This window comes from Strongylocentrotus purpuratus, unplaced genomic scaffold, assembly GCF_000002235.5.
Source record: "Strongylocentrotus purpuratus isolate Spur 01 unplaced genomic scaffold, Spur_5.0 spur5_scaffold_20, whole genome shotgun sequence".
Classification (NCBI taxonomy): Eukaryota; Metazoa; Echinodermata; class Echinoidea; order Camarodonta; family Strongylocentrotidae; genus Strongylocentrotus; species Strongylocentrotus purpuratus.
Window position 1 is genome coordinate 6,348,607 of NW_022145606.1, and position 20,594 is coordinate 6,369,200.

Sequence of the window (20,594 nt, forward strand, 5' to 3'; positions counted from 1 at the left end):
GTAAAAATCGGGACGGATTTTTTTGACACGTGTTCGTGTAGTCCCATATACATCTTTCTGTGTACAGTGCTTGTAACTTTACCAAGACTCGGCCAAATTTATTACCATTGTGATGATTCCAGAACCTTGCAGTACACACCAATACTTATATGCTAGATGAACAACTTTTTCTGATCCATTCCACATCTTTTCTTTCACAATGCAATCGCATGACCAGAACTCAACTTTATCTTTAAATCTACTCTGTAAACTTATTTTATTACGAACATACCTATCAGTATTTCGTTACTTGTATAAATCATTTGTTCTATTATATATTGTAATACTATATGGTTTATTTATGTCATTTAAACTTGTGGATATTCGAGTGTAGAAATAAATCAAATCAAATCAATGGAACTGTATCGTTCCACTTGTAAATATACACTTGCAGGAACAATGTTCTAAAGGCATGCTTAAAGTACAATGTGTATGGGTTATTTGACATCTGTCCCACAGCTTACTACAGTGCACTGTGAAAGAGAATATGCACCATTGCCCAAAGTGTAAATATTTTAATTATAACAATTATCACAACAAATGTACAGGTGTTGTGGGCGAGTGGATAGGTCGCCGGACTGTCGATCACAAGGTCCGCGGTTCGAGTCCCTTCGCCGCACTAATGTCCTTTCGCAAGACATTGATCTACATTTGCCACACTCCACCCAGATGAAGTAATTGGGTACCTGGTAGGAATTTATTCCTTGAAACGCAGCGCGCTAACAGCTGCACTGCTAAAGCCAGGGTAATTACGCTGCATTAGTGTAGAACGCTTGAAGTAAACTGCAAAGCAGAGCTGGGGAAATAACAATGATTATTTTCTACTCTTTATGGTCTATAATTGTTTTTATTTAATCGACCACGGGCCTATGAGCTAATTTAAAGACCATTAATTGTTTTAAATTTGCATTGCATGAAGAAAATTAGAGCACGATAGAAATAGAGTAATTTGTATCGTCTACCTTGTAGAAGATCAGTGTATTGGAGGTGACGAAATTAAAAAGATAATGCATGTAAACAGTAACGGAGCAAAAAAACATGTACCGTTGTTATGGCTCTGCTATTTTCTTACTTACTCCTTACATTTGCATATTATTTGATTCAAATTAAGTGAAATATATTGAAGTAAGGAGCTTCATTAAATGTTTGTAATTCCATGGCTCACAAGTAAATGTTAATTTGAAAGCTCCTGTTGGTATTCTCATAAATACCTGAATTGCAATGTGTTCATGGAATATGCTACGACTACTTTAAGTTTATATTGAAAGAGCATGATAGTCAAATCTCGCTATGCCTAGTGTATTCGAATAAAGTGTCGAATGCCAAATGCTTTAAAAATATGAATTCTCCTTTCCCGTGTCGCTTATTAAGATATTTGCAAATAATCTTATTCAAATCAGCCAACTTAAGACTCCTCTGCTATTTTGTGTCGATAAAGTGAGTCACCTTCTAAGTTCTTTTCTCATTTGTATTCCTTCTTTCTCAAATTAGAAGTATGTACCTGCCAAGTTTCAAAACCGGCATACGTATTGTTCCTTTTATGCCAAGAGTTGCAACGTGTTCTTTTAGGGTTATCTTTTTCCACGAATAATGATTCAGAGTCAATTTTACTAGTCTGTGTGCGCACATTAATTATCGTAAACTCATCTTATAGTTATTATGATAATGCGGACCAATATGAACTAAATGCTAGAAGTCGTTTATGCGAACAAACTCCTGAATACGTATACCATATTGATCCCAATGATACTACTACAGCACCACAAACTAGCAAATATTACACAATAAATCAATTTACTGAAAAAATTATTCCAAGGAAACAAGAAGCACTCTCCTGCTTTCATCTAAACATTGGAAGCTTAAGTAAAAACTTAGACCAATTCAAGTACTTAGTTGAAAATATATCTTCACCCCTATCTATAATTGGCCTAAGTGAAACATGGCTTCGCGATGAACCTCACCCAATTTATAACTTGCCTGGCTTTAACTTCATTTCAAATAATCGAAAAGACAAAATCGGAGGTGGTGTTGCATTATATGTCTCTTCAAATATTAATGTGTATGTATGATTATGTTTAGCTCGTCTGTAATCCAGTTTTCTTGAATGAGTAAATGATTTCAAAAATAGTTAAACATTTTTTGTTAATCCTCTTAGTATAAGTGAATCTCACTTGACATTGCGTTCTCTTGTATGTCTTGTTAAGCTTGAGAATAAAGTCAATAGCACCGATTCAGGGCTTCAAAAGCTGGTTCATGAACCATGCAGAGTTTGGTATGAGTTATGTCTATTGCAAGTTGCTCAAATTCAAACTACGAAAAAACACGACATCTCTGCCAAACCTATTGGCCCGAATTCACAAAGCAAGGTTTGAGCTCAGACCAAGGTTTGAGCTCAAACCTTCTTTTGTTTCGCCAAACCTCCTTTTGTTCTTTACAAACCAGGTTTGTAAAAAACGCGTAAAACGCGTCATATGACGTACGAAAAACATGGTTTGTCGACAAACCTCCTTTGTGAATTCGGGCCATTACGTTTTTAATCGCACATTTCCTTGGGGTTTTCCACCTAGTCTTTTTTTATAACTGATAACATGTTATTTGATAAGAATGACAAATATTGCTCTATCACTTCACACGAACCTTTCTGTATCCCTTTTTCTCTCTCACATTCTGTTTATCAGGACAATGACCCCTGGACAATCATCCTCCGGCAAATTGCCAACGGGACAATTGCCCCTGAGGACAATAACCCCCCCCCCCCCCGGAAGAGTAAAAATGAGTCTATCAAATAGAGAACATGTATCTTGACTGTATCAGAAACCCATTCCACAAATTCTTTTTTTCAATGAAAAATGACACAAGTCAATGACAAATCAGCTGATAACCAATTAGAAACAAGGATTTCACTAGCTTATAACAAGACTGTCATTTGTCACTTATGCAACGTTTACACGATGTTCCCAGCGGCCACGGCAGCCCCGTTTGCCCACAGCGTAGTGCACCGTGGGATTTTGGCCAATTTTATTTCTTTTTTTTAAAGTTTGCTTAGGTCTTGCCAAGTTTTCTTACGGTCAATCACGGTTTCCGAGACGGGCCGTGGAAGGGAAGGGGAATTCTGTCCCGGAGGCTCCAAGGCACACTACGGTTCAGCCTGTGGTGTTCCACTGATGCCAGTACGTTTCCTGCTGGCCCTGCACGTTCTGGTGGGATCCTTCACGTTTCTCACGTTTTGGTCAAGGTATGACTTGTTTTTTCACGTTCTGTCAAGGCTTTCTATACGATTGAGTCGTGGACGCCGGGCAGCTATGAAGCAGGTTTGGGCCCACGGTATAAAAAGGCGTCCCAAGCAACAGCAATCATTGTATCCTGAGACCAGCGCGTCGTGTCATATCGTAGCGGAACGCAACGCGCTTTAGCGCGCCGGGCTCGTAAACCGTCCCAAAACATCCACGGCAATAAGGTCTGTCACGTTTGTCCATTCCGTCCCCCGCGTTGTCTCACGTCCACCCCCATTTGTCCACGATTGCCTGACACGTGATTACCGTGGTCGCCGGGAAGCGCAATCCCCCCCCCCCCCCTTGAGCTCCGGACCCCAATATGAACTCATTTGCATACAGCCAATCAGAGCTCATCTTTTCAATAACAATCTATACGCGTCCTAAAGCTTTTACGGAAGCGAAACTCGAAACGGTGATGCGAAGCTCTAGCTTCACACACACAGCGCATGGTGGGCGTGCATAGGCACAGGCTTGCAAATGTTTCATTTGTGCTGTAGCATGTATACCTTTAGCAAATTTATTATAGATCTACACCTGTAATAATAATATCAGCTCATGAAATTGCTGTGAAAAGTTATGACTTAGTACTAATTTAAAGTTACTCTAGCAATCAAAGATAGGCCTTAGCGTCATGGAAGCCACTATATAGGGACTTATTTCTTAAGATTTTACGGTTGAGAATGTATTATACATCTAGACTATATACATCTCTAAATGGCTCCAATAATATCAGCTTCATTTTGTTACTTCCATATTGCTCCGGTTGTCTCATTTTCGCCAGCCCAAACGTAGCCAGTTCGCGTATATAGCAGACGGCAATCGGCGGATCAGACGACACTTGATAGTGATTTTGTATGTGAGATTGCTTTGTTAAATATAAAATACAAGAACCTTTTCCATATCTTTAAACTATCATTGATATCTAATACTTAAACAGTTAGTAAAATAAACCTACCAAACTACATAATGCAATGAAAATACTTGACTGAAAGTAGGCGAGTTTGATGTGGTGCACAATTGCACCCCTTTGTTAATAATCGAATAGTGCATGGTGTTCATGAATATTCATGTTTTTGCTTACCTCGGCAAAATGCTTGCCTATACTAAATTGAAAAGTTATGTTGGGGGGTTGGCTGAAATGGACATAATGAACAAAACAGAACTGATCTATGATAATTCATGCTTGTTATCCTTCGTGTGCTTGAATTATAACCTTACAATCGAGTGGTAAATTGCGTCCAAAGTTCGACTTGTTGCACATGTGTTATATAGGCAATGGCGAGCTGGCGACCTATTTTGACCAAATTACGGTGAGTAAACTTTCAAAAGTCAATGGGACATGAGGGTTCCAATGAAAGAGCTAGTGATAACGTACGCCGGGGTGGATGTGCTTTTCGTTTAAACAAAAAATGAATTTTTAACGATTTTTTTTTCTTTGGGTAAAAGTCCATAGGCTAACATGTTTATAGGCTACTGGACTCTGACGATAGGGGGAATTGTCAAATGAGACTAAACGGAGCTTTTTGTCTTATTGCAGGAATTCTTACCTGAGAACTATGAACATCACAGCAATTTATTAAGCTGATATTATTAGAGCCTTTTAGAGGTGTAGATCTATAATATATTTCTCAACCGTAAAACCTTTAGAAATGAGTCCCTATACTGCTTAAATGACGATAAGGCCAATCATTGATTGCCAGGATAATTTTAAATTAGTGCTGATTAATTACTTTTTACAGCAATTTCATAAGCTGATATTGTTATTAGAGGTGTAGATCTATAATAAATTTGCTGAAGGTAGACATGCTAGAGCACAATTGAAACTATTTCCAAGCCTAGCTGTGCCATGGACCTATGCACGCACACCATGCATGCTGACATAGGCAAGGCGCTGTTTGTGTGTGAGGAACTTCGCACCTTTCATACCCTTCCGCATCCTTAAAATCTTTACAAGCTAGATATTGACAAGATGAGCTCTGATTGGCTGTATGCAAATGAGTTCATACTGGGGTCCGGAGCTCAAGTGGGAACAAAAATTACGCCGCCGGGAAGCGTTATTTTTTTCTGCGGCACAGATTGGGGTTAGGTGTGTGTTGAGCCTATGTGAAAGTTTAGGGTTTGGGTTAGGGTTAGCGTTAGGGTTAAATCAAGACCTCTTTAAACAAAAAAGCCCCAATCTGTGCCGCAGAAAAAAAATGACGCTGCCGGGAACATAGTGTAAACGTAGCATAAACACGTTTACACGTACTTGGTATTTCTATGTGAATGAATGAGCAAGGTTTTGGCAGCCTAAGGGTTAATACTTTAAACTTGAATTATATCTTTGCTCTGCCATCAACTGTATCGAGAGAGACTTGATGACAGACTAACATCATGGATTCAGTTCATGGTACAAGCGGTATACAGACGGTATCTGACCGGGAAGTTGTTTGTGGATATGTACGCTGTATGTTGGGCGAGGGTCGACAGTATACGTGTGGAAAATTGGAGTGTGGGTTGTGGATGTTGCCGAGAATACTGTAGAAAATGGCGACGTTAAAAGTGCTAAAACTGTTTTTATCAACTCTGTCACTTTTCGTCTGTTTTCTGATATTGATACAAGGTAGGTGGCTATCATCCATTCAAATCTATCTTGGTGTGTAGTGTTGTGCGTATTATGGTGATCTCCACCGAGACGATGGTTTTATGAAAATGTCAGCATGGTCATGCAAGCATATATATATATATATACATATATACATGTATATACAACCTGTATATACATGTGGCTTCTTTGCTTAAGGTGCGGTGTACCTGAGAACTGTCAACAAAGTATATTTTTCCAGTTTTTAAGCCCAACATAATTATTGCGGCTTGTGCAGGTGACTAAAGAACATAAACACAGTTTATGATTTTTTAGCTCCAACATGTATGACATTTGGGAATACGAACAATAAAGGACTACATCGTGGCTGGATTTGGAGTGTGAAAATTCAGGTCATTTGACCGGTCCATTAGACTCGGCTGAATTTTGCTAGAAACGCAACGTATCTTTCTTGCTCCCTGAACGAGATGGCTCTACCCAACATCCCCCTCCCCCTCTCTCTCCTTTTCTGTCTCTTTTACTTGCACCCCTCCTCGCTCATGCTCTTACCCCGCTCTCTCTGCTCTCTTTCTTCCCCCCCCGTTTCTTTTGTTTCATTTTCTTTCTTGTCCTTCTTTTCTTTCTGTTCATTCGTTTCCTTTCCTTTCTTTTTCTGTATTTCCCTTTTTCTTTTCTTTTTCTTTTCCTCTCATTTTTCCTTCCCCCTTTTTCCTATTTCCGATTGCAGCACCTAATCTCTTGTTTTGCTATTTTGTTTCTTTTCTTTTTAATTATTTTTAGCCACCAAAAGAGGAAGGATACGGGCCGACTGTGCCCCCCCCCCCCCTGCATGAGTCCGCACCTTACTGTAATAAAGCGAATTAATAAAGAAGGAATTATCTATTAATCAAACTCAAACATGATCATTAATTGATATGATAAAAATGGAATTAGACAAAATATTTATATTAGATTCTTCACTGTTATAAATATTTGTAATCCTTTTCTAGTAAAGAACCTTGATTAGACAATTACATAAAGTCGTAGTCGAGTGGGTCAAACACATCACTGGAGAGTCGAATGTCGTGGGATCGAGCCACGTCGGCGAGAAATTAAATTACATTAGCCACTCTCCAACCCTGGTGTTGTACCGGTAGAATATAATGAATAATCCTTGAATGCTGTGAGCACCGAAATCGGTAGCCAAACTGGGGTATACAGGGGCGCATAGAGCACCTTGCCTGATGAATCTGTGCAAGCGTTATAGATATACCATATTGTTGATATTCAATTCTCCGTTCTTAATTTAAACGTTAGTTTTCCAAAAGGGGCTTACCCTCACAATCCTTGTTTCTCAATATGCCTTTCAATGTATTATTATTATAAGTATTAGCCCTTATACCCGCTTAGGTTGATGAGTGTGTATGTAAATTGTATAAGGGGATGTGTATGAATGTATGTGCTGTATGTATGTGTATAATTATGTAAACATACATGCATGTATGGATAGGCCTATGTTGTATAAATGCATGTACTCGTAACGAAGTATATATATATATATATATATATATATATATATATATATATATATATATTTATATATACCGTATATATGTATATATATATATGCAGTCAAATATTTCAACATTATAACCTTCACCTATATATTGCCATTATGTTTTTTTATACATGCCATACACTCCATTGCTACTTTGTTGCAGTCCTCTTCTTTTCCTCCTTCTTTTATCTTTCTCCAAGCTCTCTATCCTCCTCTCCTCTTTGCCTTTTACTTTCTTCCTTTCTTCCTTTCTTCTATTTATAATGTATATTATGTATTTGTGTATTCAGGCGTACCCATTATAAGCTCTGCTTATCAGGTTTCGCGTATTTTCCCTTGTAATAAAAATTCTTTAATTATATTCATGTTCCTACGTATAAATTGCATTATTTGAACAGATGTCAAATATGTTGTCAAATTGAATGGAATAAAATAAATGTTCAATTGAATTGAATTGAATTGAATTATAATACAGTTGTGTGACTGTTTAAGTGTCATAGTGTCATATAGTACATACAACTTGCTCCAAAATGCATGTGGGAAAAGAAAATGAATACAGATTTATACTGTCAACAATTTAAATTCTCTCTCGGTATTCCAGGTGAGGTTGTTCATATCACAGTGGTGACCATAGACTACTATATTGTAGAGTCATCTAGCAGTTTGGAGTATCAATGCTACCGCAGTGAACCAGATAGAAATGCTTCACTATCATTTGGTCGATCCGCACCTATAACAACAGACAGATCACCACCAGAAGATGTCCAACACTCAAGTGGATATCCATTCATCAGAGCGGTGAGATTCCCTACAGGAGATGGATGGGATAGAGATGGTTTCGGTCCTTTCTACTGTGAGGCATCTAAACCAGAACGAGATGTTACACGGGTCACTACGTTTTTCCAACGATATGATGGTAATTTCATTATAGAACTCTCTATAAGAATAGGAAAAGATATCCATATTTTGTAAAGATTTGTTCTTCAATGTGCATACATTGTATTCGGGTAAGCCAGAATCCGATGACCGGGGAAATAACATGATTGCAGGGCCATCAGGGAGAACAGAATGAATACTGATGAGGCTACCCTGGGTAAACAAGACATATTATTATTATTATTAATGTATAATATAGAAGCTTACCGTAAATTTACATAAAAGTGAAGTTCTCAGCATATCCAGTGTGAGGTCGATCATGATGATGTCATTTTAAGAAGAACCAAGTATTGTGATTGATAAATTTGAAATCCATGGATTGTCTCTCAGATTTTCTGTTTACTTCTGCACAAATTGATCGGACCAATTTCTTTATAAAATTGAATTATCAAAATTAAAGACATCTCTATTTTCTTTGTTTCATAATATATCCTAAGTAGATTTTTAAATGTGTACATGTACAATACATGAATAATTTTGAATAGCCAATGAATGTTATCAAATAATATTTTAAGCACTCAATATTAATATAACTTTTTCTGACAGAATAGTTACTAAATGTTGTATCATTACATTTCTAAAGCTTTAAAAATACGACTGAAAAATCTAAATCAACCACAATTCCAATTTGTTTAACAAATCTACAAATATTGTCGTGTTGAACATAATAGGAAACATATTATTCTTTTTTCTCTCGCCAATGCTGATTACCATTTTTCTACGCACTTTGACCTTTGTAAAATCATCGCTGTTTGGCTTTGCTGCAATGATGTTTTTGTTAATCATAAACAATTATCTATCTTTACCAACGTAGACTGAGCTTAAAGTTCAATTGAAGATTAAAATATTAGTGGAAGATTCGCGATACAAACTCATGGCAAGGTTTACCAACAAATCATTAACCCGTCAGTACATGAACAGCCCGGGACCGTCCCTTTTTATTACTCATTAAACTTTGACTCTTAGTAACAGCAGACAATCTTATCCTTTGGCAATGAAATTGTTATGTGTAGTTTCTTGTGATATAGTTTATTTTCAATCCGGATTACAAATGATGCGCTGTTGTGGAAATATTTTGCGTTTAGCAGAGACTTTATACCGCAAGACGGTTTCCTAAGGTTCAGGAGCGAGAGTGATTCAATAAAATGGCTCCGCTTATGACGCTTTCACACTCGTTGGCGATGAATGCTTAAGAATGGCTCTATAAAAAAAAAGGCTTGATAATTTACATGTAGAATGTGAATGAATCTAGACATTGTAGGATAGGGTACTCTTAAGTAATTAGAAATAGCTGGAAATTATTATCCTGTGCAGTTGAGTTGAGCCTGAAATTACTCAGATTATGTTGATGATGTTTATTTACATTCAAATGGTCAAAGGAAAATCGACACATTTTGATTTGGACAGGCGCCAGACTATTTGCCATGTTATAATCTTGGAAATGGTCTAAACTTGTAAGTGATAAATATCGCAAAGCAAAGTCTTATAAAAGCATTCAGGTTTTCTTTAGTGAGTAAATAGCTACAGTGCGCGTGACCTATAGGTGCGACATGTAATGTATTTTAAAGTTTACTCTTTTTTGGTTGGTTAAGTTATTATTATCTCTTTTAACAGCTAAATTCAAGTCAAGCGATGGATTAATTACAAAGACAGTCAATGTGAATGACACTGGAGTGACGATCAGCATGACTCGTTATTATGTCCCTGATGAAAGTGACAACTTGATTACTTGGATGAAAGATGGAAGTGAGGTTCTTACATCATTTGGTGGGCAGACTCAGATCAGCTTCCCAAACCCAATCCAGACATCAGACCAAGGAATCTATGAGATCTACTATAATAACGAGAGGAATCAAAGTAGAGGAGGACTATACAGACTCATCGTGAGAGGTACATGTTAAGTGTATTCCTGCTTATATCAGATTCGGGTTCTTGAGAGAGGTCATTTCTTATCCAATATAATATTGTTTGTTACGATGCATGTAAAAGGTATTGCTTCATATCTTGCCAAAAAAAATCTCTATTTGTTTAGATTCATTGGATTGTGCAATTCAAATGACGTGAACCGGTGTGTTGGCTCAGTCAGTAGTGCATCCGCCTCTCAACCGGGAGGTCGTGGGTTCGAACCCCGGCCGCGTCATACCAAAAGACGTTAAAAGACGGGAGTTGCTGCTACCTTGTTTGGCGTTCAACATTGAAGGGATACAGCAACTTCGATCTGGCGCTGCTCAGTGGCTGCCGGGCTCACGATCAATTGGGCAAAAAGAATTTCCATTTTCGGTTTAATAAAATTTGGAGTGGACTTTAAGAGAGTATTATTATTATGATCTTTACGTTTTCATTTATATTTCATTATTGATAACAAAATGAATGTGAAAATTTGGAAACAATGATAGTTTAAAGTATTCTTGTAGATAATGTCGAAATCTGATCTTTTGGAACGGCATATTACTGTGCGATGGACAGCTTTTCTCTTTGCAAATTGTATTCCAAAAGATTTATGAATCTTCAAATGATAACATTCAAGTATAATCTAGTCATTATCCGTATGTATATTGAGAACATTATTGTGTAAAAATGTTTTCAACTGTTTACTTCCATTCTATTTTACCCTGTTTATGTTCTATTTGTTCTCATCTTTGTTATGATGTAATCTTTAGTGACATGTATTTTACGTTTCTGATTCCTTTCTCTCTTCCTATCTCATATTAGAATGCCCTGCTGGTAAGTGGGGCCCTCCTGAGTGTTATGGTATCTGTGATAAATGCTACAATGGTGGAGTCTGTGATGACAAGTCTGGTCTATGTATCTGTCCTAACAACTTCAAGGGACCGAATTGTTCAGAAAGTAAGTAGGCCTGTAGAACTTCATGTGGAATGATGTTTTATTTTTATCTCTTGATAGATTAATTGAGGAAAATATTTATTGTCTTATTCCATTAAAAACGAACAGAGTAATGTACGTCTATTTTACATGTTCATTCCAAACATGTCTTTCTTCTAACTGACGAAGAGATAGAGAAATAAGAATAGTATCATGCATCATGTCTTTTTACATTTTTATATACGTACTAGTAATTCTTCATTTGACCAGGAATCGTTTCCAAGAATAATGTTGTTTTACCATTTATTATTCTGTGAATAACAATTAGATTTGTGATATTTTTTTGTATGGTAATATTTTTCATGTACTATTAACAGTCCGTTATATAACGTAAAATGACTTTGTAAAGTGACCCTCTTTACCAGAGCTGCGGGTTATTGTACATGTACATCACAGTATATGTATATAAATCAAGTTAATCATTAAAAAAAAAAAATGTCAAATAATATACAGCAGGGGAAATGATTTGTTTTTTCTCCTTTTTATTCCTTAAAGGTAATACAAAGTTTTGGTATGGGTTCGTGAATTTGGTTCAAATGAACAAATTGGAAGCATATACGATCCTACAATATTCAGTGATCGTTGTCGCGGTTGAAATTGAGTCTAAAGTTATGAAATTGTAAATAATAAACTCTTTATGTTGTAATAGCTCCCTCTCAAGGTCAAGATATTAATTAAGCTATGAAACCATGTTTCTGGACTAAAATCGACCGAATTGCTAATCCCGTTTGGAAATGATAAATCACAACTACATATTCTGAGATTTTCATGGTCGCAGCTACCATTGTACGGCTGTAGGAGCTTTTCGAAAATTATCAAAATTTACCGGGAGCACCGGTAAATTTTTATATTCAATTTTTCTCGAAAGCAGAATTATTTCAGGGGCTAAATATTCTAGTGCTTAAAATACATCCACATGGGCATCCAAATATATCAAAATTGTAAAGAATCACCATCCACCCAATTTTCAAAATTTCCCAAAACTTTGTATTACCTTTAATACCATATAAAATGTTTAAATAATGTCCAAATATATGTCTCAATAACATTAATGTTCATGATCGACAATTTTTTTTATCCATGGTATTTGAGGATCCTATTCAATTTAGTAAAAACTATTATGTTTATAGAGCATTAGACACCATTGGTAATTTGCAAAGGAGATTACAAGAAAACAACCATATATGAAATTTATCTCATAACATCTCATTTCCTATTAAAGTCTTTAAGGTTTTAATTCAACAATGCAACATATTTTTTCCAGTCTGTAGAACTGATGGTGGAAATCGATATGGATTGAACTGCGAGTTTCAATGTCCGCATCGCTTTGGTGGCACATACTGTCATGCCACACTTTTTTGCCTTCCTGATCCTTACGGATGTTCATGTGACGCTGGTATTCATAATTTTCGTTGTAATGCGCGTAAGTATTCCGATAGTCATTGAATGTTGCTCACATTTGAATGATGAAAATATAGAGGCCTCAAAGTAATGAAACATCTACCATTCTCGGATTTCTTTTTCTTGGAATATCAAAAGCATATACCACAACATGGCTGGATTCATGAGGGAGGTCAGGCGCGACTCAGAGGTGAAGCGAAGGAGAATAAGGAGAAGAAGAAGGAAAAGAAAAACAAGAAAGAGAAGAAGTTATAGTTACATGCACAATATTTCGTTCTGATGATTGTATTGAATCTGTTAATCTGTTTTGTATTTTGAATTCTATTACAGTATGTACTGCAGGTACATATGGTGCAGGATGTTCACAGACATGTCACTGTGCAGGCGGTGGTTCATCATGTGATAGGTATAGTGGAATATGTACAGGTGGATGTCAGACTGGCTGGTCCGGGGATAACTGTCAAAGTAAGTCATGGTTAGCAATGATAACAAATAATGTGACGTAAACGCTGTCCCCTAATAAGATAAATAAGAATTGTACATGAACACTGCAGCTATATAATATTTTGTTATTATTTTTATTTTGTTATTTGTTAACCCCATTGCCTAGAGAAACCGATGGCTCCTGTATTATACCTGTGTGGAATAAGATAATTAAGTAGTCAATGAGTTAATTTGAAGTTATTATATTTTATATTTTTGTAGACAAACCCACTCTTTATACTCGACTGTGTTTTGAAACAACTCATCCCATATATTCCATTTTCATTAATATTATTAGTATTATTATAATTATTATTAGTAGTAGTAGTAGTACAAGTAGAAGTAGTAGTAGTAGCAGACGAATGGACGATATTATAGGATATCTTGTTTAGCACCAGGCTTTATCTGCTACAAGGTCCATATCATGTTTTGTAATTTAGGAGATGATTTCTTTCTTAAAGTACACAAATATATTTAGTGAATGCACTGTTCAATTTTTAGATAGTGCAAATAATTTAGATACACATTCATAAGACAACAATCTAGTTTTAATGAGGTAACATATTTGGCTGTAGTACTTGCTAATTTTTTATTTCTAAAATATTTGTTTATCATCCCCAGTTCCAGATGAATGTGAAGACGGTTACTACGGATCTCAATGCACTGATAAATGTCATTGTTTGAATGATGAACCATGTGGTAAAGATACTGGAGAGTGCCTGGAGCAGAAGTGTGCTCTAGGATACAAAGTACGCAGTGGCCAGGTCAATTGTCAAGGTAAAATACAATTTTTAATAAAGGGTGTTGAATTTTCCCTATCAATTCCTATTTATTTATCTCCAGACTACATACAACATGTACATACACGAATGGCACAGCGTGCTTGACATACACAGTATTTTGTTTGTAAGTACACATGTATGAACACTAATAAGTACTTGTATGTGCAGTTGTTATATCAAACACATATATCTTCATAGTGATGGGATCGTAAACACATTATTAAAATATTACTGTGGAGGGGGATTCTAGTAGACAAATATTGACTTTCTCGAAAGGCATGGTTACTATGGTGACTATACGCCCAAAGTCATCTTGAAACTGTACTGTGCCCCGAGACAAATTGGAGGGCATAGTGCAGTCTCGAGAACACCGAAGAGCTACATATGCATGTAGTATAGTTTAAATCGTGAGTTTAAAAAATCGCAGTAAATATTTGTTTAATATATCTCAAGCATTGTGTGGATTCACCCAAAAGATATCTTGACAAAGCATTAATGCAGGTAAAGTTTAACATTCTGAAAGAAGGGTGTGTGCTATTACTGCGTGTATATATTGTTAACTTTCTTTATGCTTATCTATATATGTATATATATTTGCTTTCCTGCTCAGCAGTCAGTAGTGAATTTCATGGCTGTAGTTTTGACTAATCAGGGACCTAGAATCTTGATATGCTGTTGAAAAAATGAAAAATATACCTACGTGCATCATTTAGTCTCAAATATTGATCACATTGTTGTTCAAACAAGCCATATTTGATTGGCTTATACAAACTGTTTATTTGTGGGGCTTTAACAAAAGTTGAAGACATGACAAATATGTTGAATGCGAATTCGAGAGAGGACAAGAAGGTTTTATATTGAGGTTGATGTAAGTGGTAATGTCAGTAGTGAAAAATTTTAATTAGGAAGAATGAAGATGGAAATATAATTATTTTACATCATTCGATGGAAATGTGTTTGATTTTGGTGTTACACTCCAGGAAAAACTCGGGGCTTTGCTTTAAACTGCTTAAAATTGTTGTTAAAGTACGATTATTCTACCATATGTTTCTAATATGTGACCTTACGCTTTTGTTTTATTATATTTTAGAGTGTGAAGGGGGTACCTTTGGTTTGGATTGTCTTCAGCAATGTCATTGTGCTTCAGAGGCTTGCGAGACGGAGAGGGGTCTTTGCAAGGGACAATGCCTAGAGAGCTGGATTGGACCGTACTGTCAAAGTAATTATACCCAGCATATTATGTTTTGGTTCGTTCAGCTTAAAATTATATAGATTAAAAACAACCTCAGTGTGCATATGGAGCTGTGTCTGCATGTATTTAATGTTGTTTAACTTAGTTTAAGCAAATTTATTTGTATAGCACCATGAACATCCGTATCTGGCGCCAACTGGCACTTTGTAAATAATTGTTATTATTGTTTTTTTGAATTTTAATCATTATCATTATTGGTTCTTATTTTGCAGAGGCACGTACACATAAATATACAAACTCTCGTGTATTCTTATGCATATGTTTAGTGCAATCTTTATATTTAAGAAATTTCTCATACCCTGTACATGCAGTGAGACGAAGTGTAATGTAAAACATTCAACACAAAATCTTTTTAATCCCAAATGTTTATCTGTTATCGGATAATCTTTGTTGTACACAATTGTTTTTTTCAAGTGTATAGACATCGTGATTAATAATAGTGATTGGTTTTAAAGTGCATAAATGATTTGCTTGCCAGGAGTATTGCATTTATATTGTAATGGGTCAGCGGTTAAATGTTTAGAGTCAAATTAAAGACGAAACAGGCTCGAAAATACAGTTGAAGTCCAAGTTATTACTTAATAATGTATTACTTAATTATCGCTACAAACTTGGCCGAAGTTCCAGTACTTAAAACGAAGATTATTTATTTTATCGAATTGTATACTAAATATTCTCTCAGAGGCTGGGCGGCCCTATAGCTTATGATAATTTAGCAGCACATCTTAACTCGAAAATTGAACAAACTAAACTGGCCCAAATGAACTCATGCACATGGCGCTTAACTCTTCATGCGCCAGGCAAGTCTTCGATAACATGATAATACTAGCCAATCGGAACACAACCAATTACAAAATAGGATATGTAGATATGCCACCGACCTCGAGATTGTTTCAACCTTACAATTAAGAGAGGAGTTATACATTAAATTAAATATAACTAATGACTAGAGTAGTACTGACTGTGAACTGGAGAAAGTAAGAGTTGCCTACAGCCCCGCAAGAATGCTAAATCCCCTGAAAAACAATTTATTGTCTAACATAAATGGAACATTCTATCGGATATAAACACCTGTAAATATAATGCAGAAATTTAAGGCCAGGCGCTGTGTCCCCGTCCCTGGCATACTGTCGGAAACATACCAGTACCTCGAAAGTCGAAACTTATTCTATTCTACAATGTCAAAATAATAATCATCCAAAAGTTACAAGTTATTTAACCTAACTCCTCTATTGATATAGCGCCCCCTTTAGGTTTGAGTTAGAGTTTGCTCTGTGTTGATGCGTTGATGTGCATAATTTTATATTTAATAATTGGTTTAATTGTTGATAGGAATATCAAGATTGGTTCCAGTGAGAGTGAACCCATACCAACCCTCTAGCTTCACATGTTATGTTGAGGGTATCCCACTTCCCGATGCATCCTCAGTTGATCTTTACAGACGTACCGAAGACACCAATAACAGGACAGGAATCACCAGGATATCAAGCACTGTCTCAGGGTCAGAACGAGCTGTTGTCTTTGATGTTGATAGTGTGTATACACAGGAATATGGGGAATACGTTTGCATTCTTACCGTTGAAAATGTAGGCTATCCCAGTACGCCCGTTACCAACGCAACCTATGGTGAGAAAACTGCGTGACATCGCTTTACTCTACTGTACTTCTGTGAGATACGTGTGAAATAGGAAGCATTATATACCTCTGTTTAGAAATCCAGCCATCTGATTGGTCGAAATTGGAGTCGTAATTTTTAGCAATTCCCGTAAAGAATCGAACAATGCCAGTACCGGTTAATAGTCCATGAGTGAGATTACCGCAAGATTCGGATACCGGGGATTTTTTTTTTGGGGGGGGGGGATCCCCATTGGTTTACCTGTTCAATTTAGTTTGTGCGAGCGCGGATATGCTTTTTGTTTGCGATTGTCAAATGATTCAAATATTCATACATCTTTCCGTCGAAGATTTACAGACAGTGTCTCAGATATTCCGTGATGTTTTAACCTATCTTTACTTAAAAAAGGATAAAGTCAGAATCATTGGTCGTTTTTTGTGTCAATTCGCTATTAAAAAGGAAAACATATCAACTGCTTTAATATTCGAGGTCTGGCTGTTGGCTCTCTGGGACGTTGCATCGTTTCATGAACCCTCGGCGCGCCGCCCATCCAGGCGCGCCTCGGGGTCATGAGAGGTAAGGATGCAACGTCCCCTTGGGCGTATAAAACAACCAGGCCTTTCGTAGCAGTCGATATATCTATACTAATTCAATATCTTATATGTATAATCGTTTCCAGTCACGCTGTCTGCAAAGAGGCCGGGTTACAAGGGATTGCATCAGTTATGTTGTTAGTTTTCTTGTGTAATTTGGTAAATGCTAGGCAAATTGACTGGATAGAAGAACTTCTACTATAGGTGTGTCATTGATTTTAACGGTTATTTTTGTCAGTTCTGCCAGTCATTGAGAAAGCACCAGTGATAGTGAGCACCACCTCAACTACAGTAGGTCTTCGATGGCATGCATGGTCTGGAGAAGATGACATAGGTGATCCTCCTCTGGTAGGATATGATGTCTTTGTAGAGGAGGATGGTGAAGTGGTAACGGATCAGAGAGTAGATCAACCCACAACATCAGCCATCGTTAGTAACCTGACACCAGACACAGATTACATGTTTCGTGTAGCAGCAGTGAGGGAAGGAACCGGTGGAACAGGACCTGTGTCTCCTAGTAGCGAAGCAATAACTCGCTGTAGAAGTAAGTTTGCTCAGAAGATACATTATCGAATCAGCCAAGGATTTGTCATGATTTCAGAGTACAGAATAAAACATTTAGAGATGGTTTAACAGACATAGCCATTTACCGTTTACTTTATATTAAATCGCTAATATCCACAATACTATAAATACCCTTTTACAGCAACGCTACATGCACTTCTTTTTAACCTTCCATCCACGAACAAACTAAGATCAATAGTTTTAACACAGAATGTCACTTGTAGTTTATTTGTTGTCCTTGAGATCCAACAGATTATGGACAGCAAACAACCCATGGCAAGGGTCTATCATTTGTAAGTCGTAAGTTCTAAACACATACGTTTAGAGCACATTATTCCTCCTAGACATGCTTTCGAATTCCTTAACAGGAGCGATCCAATCTTTACTCATAGGAACCGATGATGTGACCAGCTGTCAATATTGCCAACATCTGCTGATACTTTACGTGGCTAATGTACCTGATTGCACAATACATGAATATACACACACAAAATGAATATATAAAATAAGGAAGCTGAATTTCCCCATTCTCCCTAGACTTTAATACAGGAGCCACCGCATTCCTATATTGGATTGGTACATTGTATGAGTCATGTTTCATTTATGATTGCAACACTTTAGGTGGCTCTCCCAGTGCATCAGTTGGACTGATAATATGGGGTTCCATGGCTTCCCTCATTAATATCATCCTGGTCATTATTCTCATTCTCGTCATCTTTAGAAGGTAAGTGACAGGGAGACCGTTATCTAGTAAGGTCATTAAAATAGTTAAAATACACTGTAAACAGACAGATGATAACGAAAACAAAACTATAGTATGACTCAATATATTTTTAACATAAATTAAATTATAGATTTGATATCACCCTCAGTGGTTTTCCTTTAAACTGATGCGTGTTTAGGTTATCATAATGTACAGTACACTACCTTTGGTCAGTAATGAACTCTTTGAACACAAAATTAGACGTTAAAAAAGGTCAAATACTTGACAATCTGAAGTGAGACAAAACGCTAATGGACAAAGTGATTGCGAGATTTTCCGTATGCGGGCAAGTATTGAATCCAATGACCGGTGTAATAGTATATTTGTAAAGCGCTTAGATACATTGGTATTAAGCGTTGTATAAAAACGGAATATTATTAGTTATTATTATTTTTCTTAAGGCCATCAATATATACAATGAATTGCTTATAATGTGTTTAAAGGTATTGTATTATAATGTACATCCACAATCACACACATGCAGCTATTATGATAATAAGAGTCCTTTTCTACTTCACTTGTATTTGAACTTTGAGTGTGTGGGTGTGTGTGCGTGCGTTTGTGTGTGTACATGTACTCACAATGTCGTTACAGAGAAGAAGGAAATAAATATTTGTTTCTATTTCACTTCCAGGAAAAAACAAAGGCGTTTAACGGCCGAACCGTCGCCACCAGACAATGCACGTGAGACCTCATCTAAGCATGAGAATCATGCATTTGACAACTCCAACCAAGACCCCAATATTTACGAAGACCTTAATACTGATACCGACCCCCATACCTATCAATGTCTAAAGAAACCCACCATCAACATACCCTATCCAGATAGCACAAAATCAGATCTGGAAGACACTTACGAAGATATGTGTATATACGTGTAGATAATAAAAACTATTTTGTTGTAAGATTATGTAAAGACTATTATATTATTCAGTATTTAGGTCTTTTACCCACAGTTGTCGAAACAAAATCAGTTTTATTTCTTTACACGTTTGCCACTCGTGCGATTGTGCGCAAAACAATAGGCATTATTTGACGGAGGGATTGCTTTGTGCAACGCAGTGACTTTGAAAAATTATATAATGTTGGTCATCAAGCCTCCATGATAACCCTTCTAACACGGGTACAGATTAATGTTTATAAACTGGACAGTAGGTCCTTGGTAATACAGTAATTTCCAGGTCGTACTCGGCATGATATATTATAATAAGATATGTGTCCTCGAAAATGTAGTAACATACTGATGCATCTTTTGCTATATCACTACAGGTATAGACTCTTCAGATTGACTGAATCGGTAATGTCAGTATGGTGTAGTGGCGGACACCTTTTCTCTTTGTTCCAAAACACAAAATGACTAAAATTCAAATTTTTCAAAAAACTATGCCGCAGGAGGGTCTGTTCTCTTTAGAGGACATATTGCTATCCACAATATGTATTCAATCAGTGCCCCAAGGGAGAAGGCACTTAGTTGAAGTTTCGTATAAATGCAATAGTGTAGGCCGGAAAGAAATATATGCACTGAATTATATAACTATTAAATAAGAGGTAGTTGTAGTTTTCTATAAATGCAATAGTGTAGGCATAAATAATATTCCCTGTACTATTATTTTATTTTTTTTATTATTTGTTTTCCTATCATTAAAAATCTTTAAATTAAAAAAAGTATACGGTGTTTGCTATTTATCTTGTGGTAATAGTGGTGGTTATTTTACCTGACTGCTAAGAAAGCATAGATGCGTGTTAGTAAGCAACCAGACGACCGATGGCTTTAGATCCTCTCCGAGGGACCTGGTAATAAGGATTAATGACTTACCAAAGGGCACGAGCGCATCGCCTTGGTTTCGAACACAGGTCACCGGATTACAGGACCACTGCTCTACCAAC

At 36.6% G+C, this 20,594-nt stretch overlaps 1 protein-coding gene across 1 annotated transcript; it reads left to right on the forward strand.

Annotated features, from left to right (window-relative positions):
- Positions 1-10,056: 10,056 nt before the first annotated feature.
- Positions 10,057-20,300, forward strand: LOC105447033 (tyrosine-protein kinase receptor Tie-2-like). The gene is made up of 9 exons (XM_030993299.1): positions 10,057-10,261; positions 11,084-11,218; positions 12,986-13,120; positions 13,760-13,915; positions 15,011-15,139; positions 16,505-16,798; positions 17,619-17,924; positions 18,566-18,668; positions 19,342-20,300. The coding sequence occupies exons 1-9, from the start codon at positions 10,057-10,059 to the stop codon at positions 19,586-19,588; spliced, it is 1,710 nt and encodes a 569-aa protein (XP_030849159.1). The 3' UTR covers positions 19,589-20,300.
- The last annotated feature ends 294 nt before the right edge of the window (positions 20,301-20,594 follow it).

Coding starts and splice junctions, on each gene's coding strand:
- LOC105447033 (XM_030993299.1), top strand. CDS start 10,057: ATGACTCGTTATTATGTCCCTGATGAAAGTGACAACTTGATTACTTGG. Junction 13,121..13,759: donor GTCCGGGGATAACTGTCAAA/GTAAGTCATGGT, acceptor TATCATCCCCAG/TTCCAGATGAATGTGAAGAC. Junction 13,916..15,010: donor TGGCCAGGTCAATTGTCAAG/GTAAAATACAAT, acceptor ATTATATTTTAG/AGTGTGAAGGGGGTACCTTT.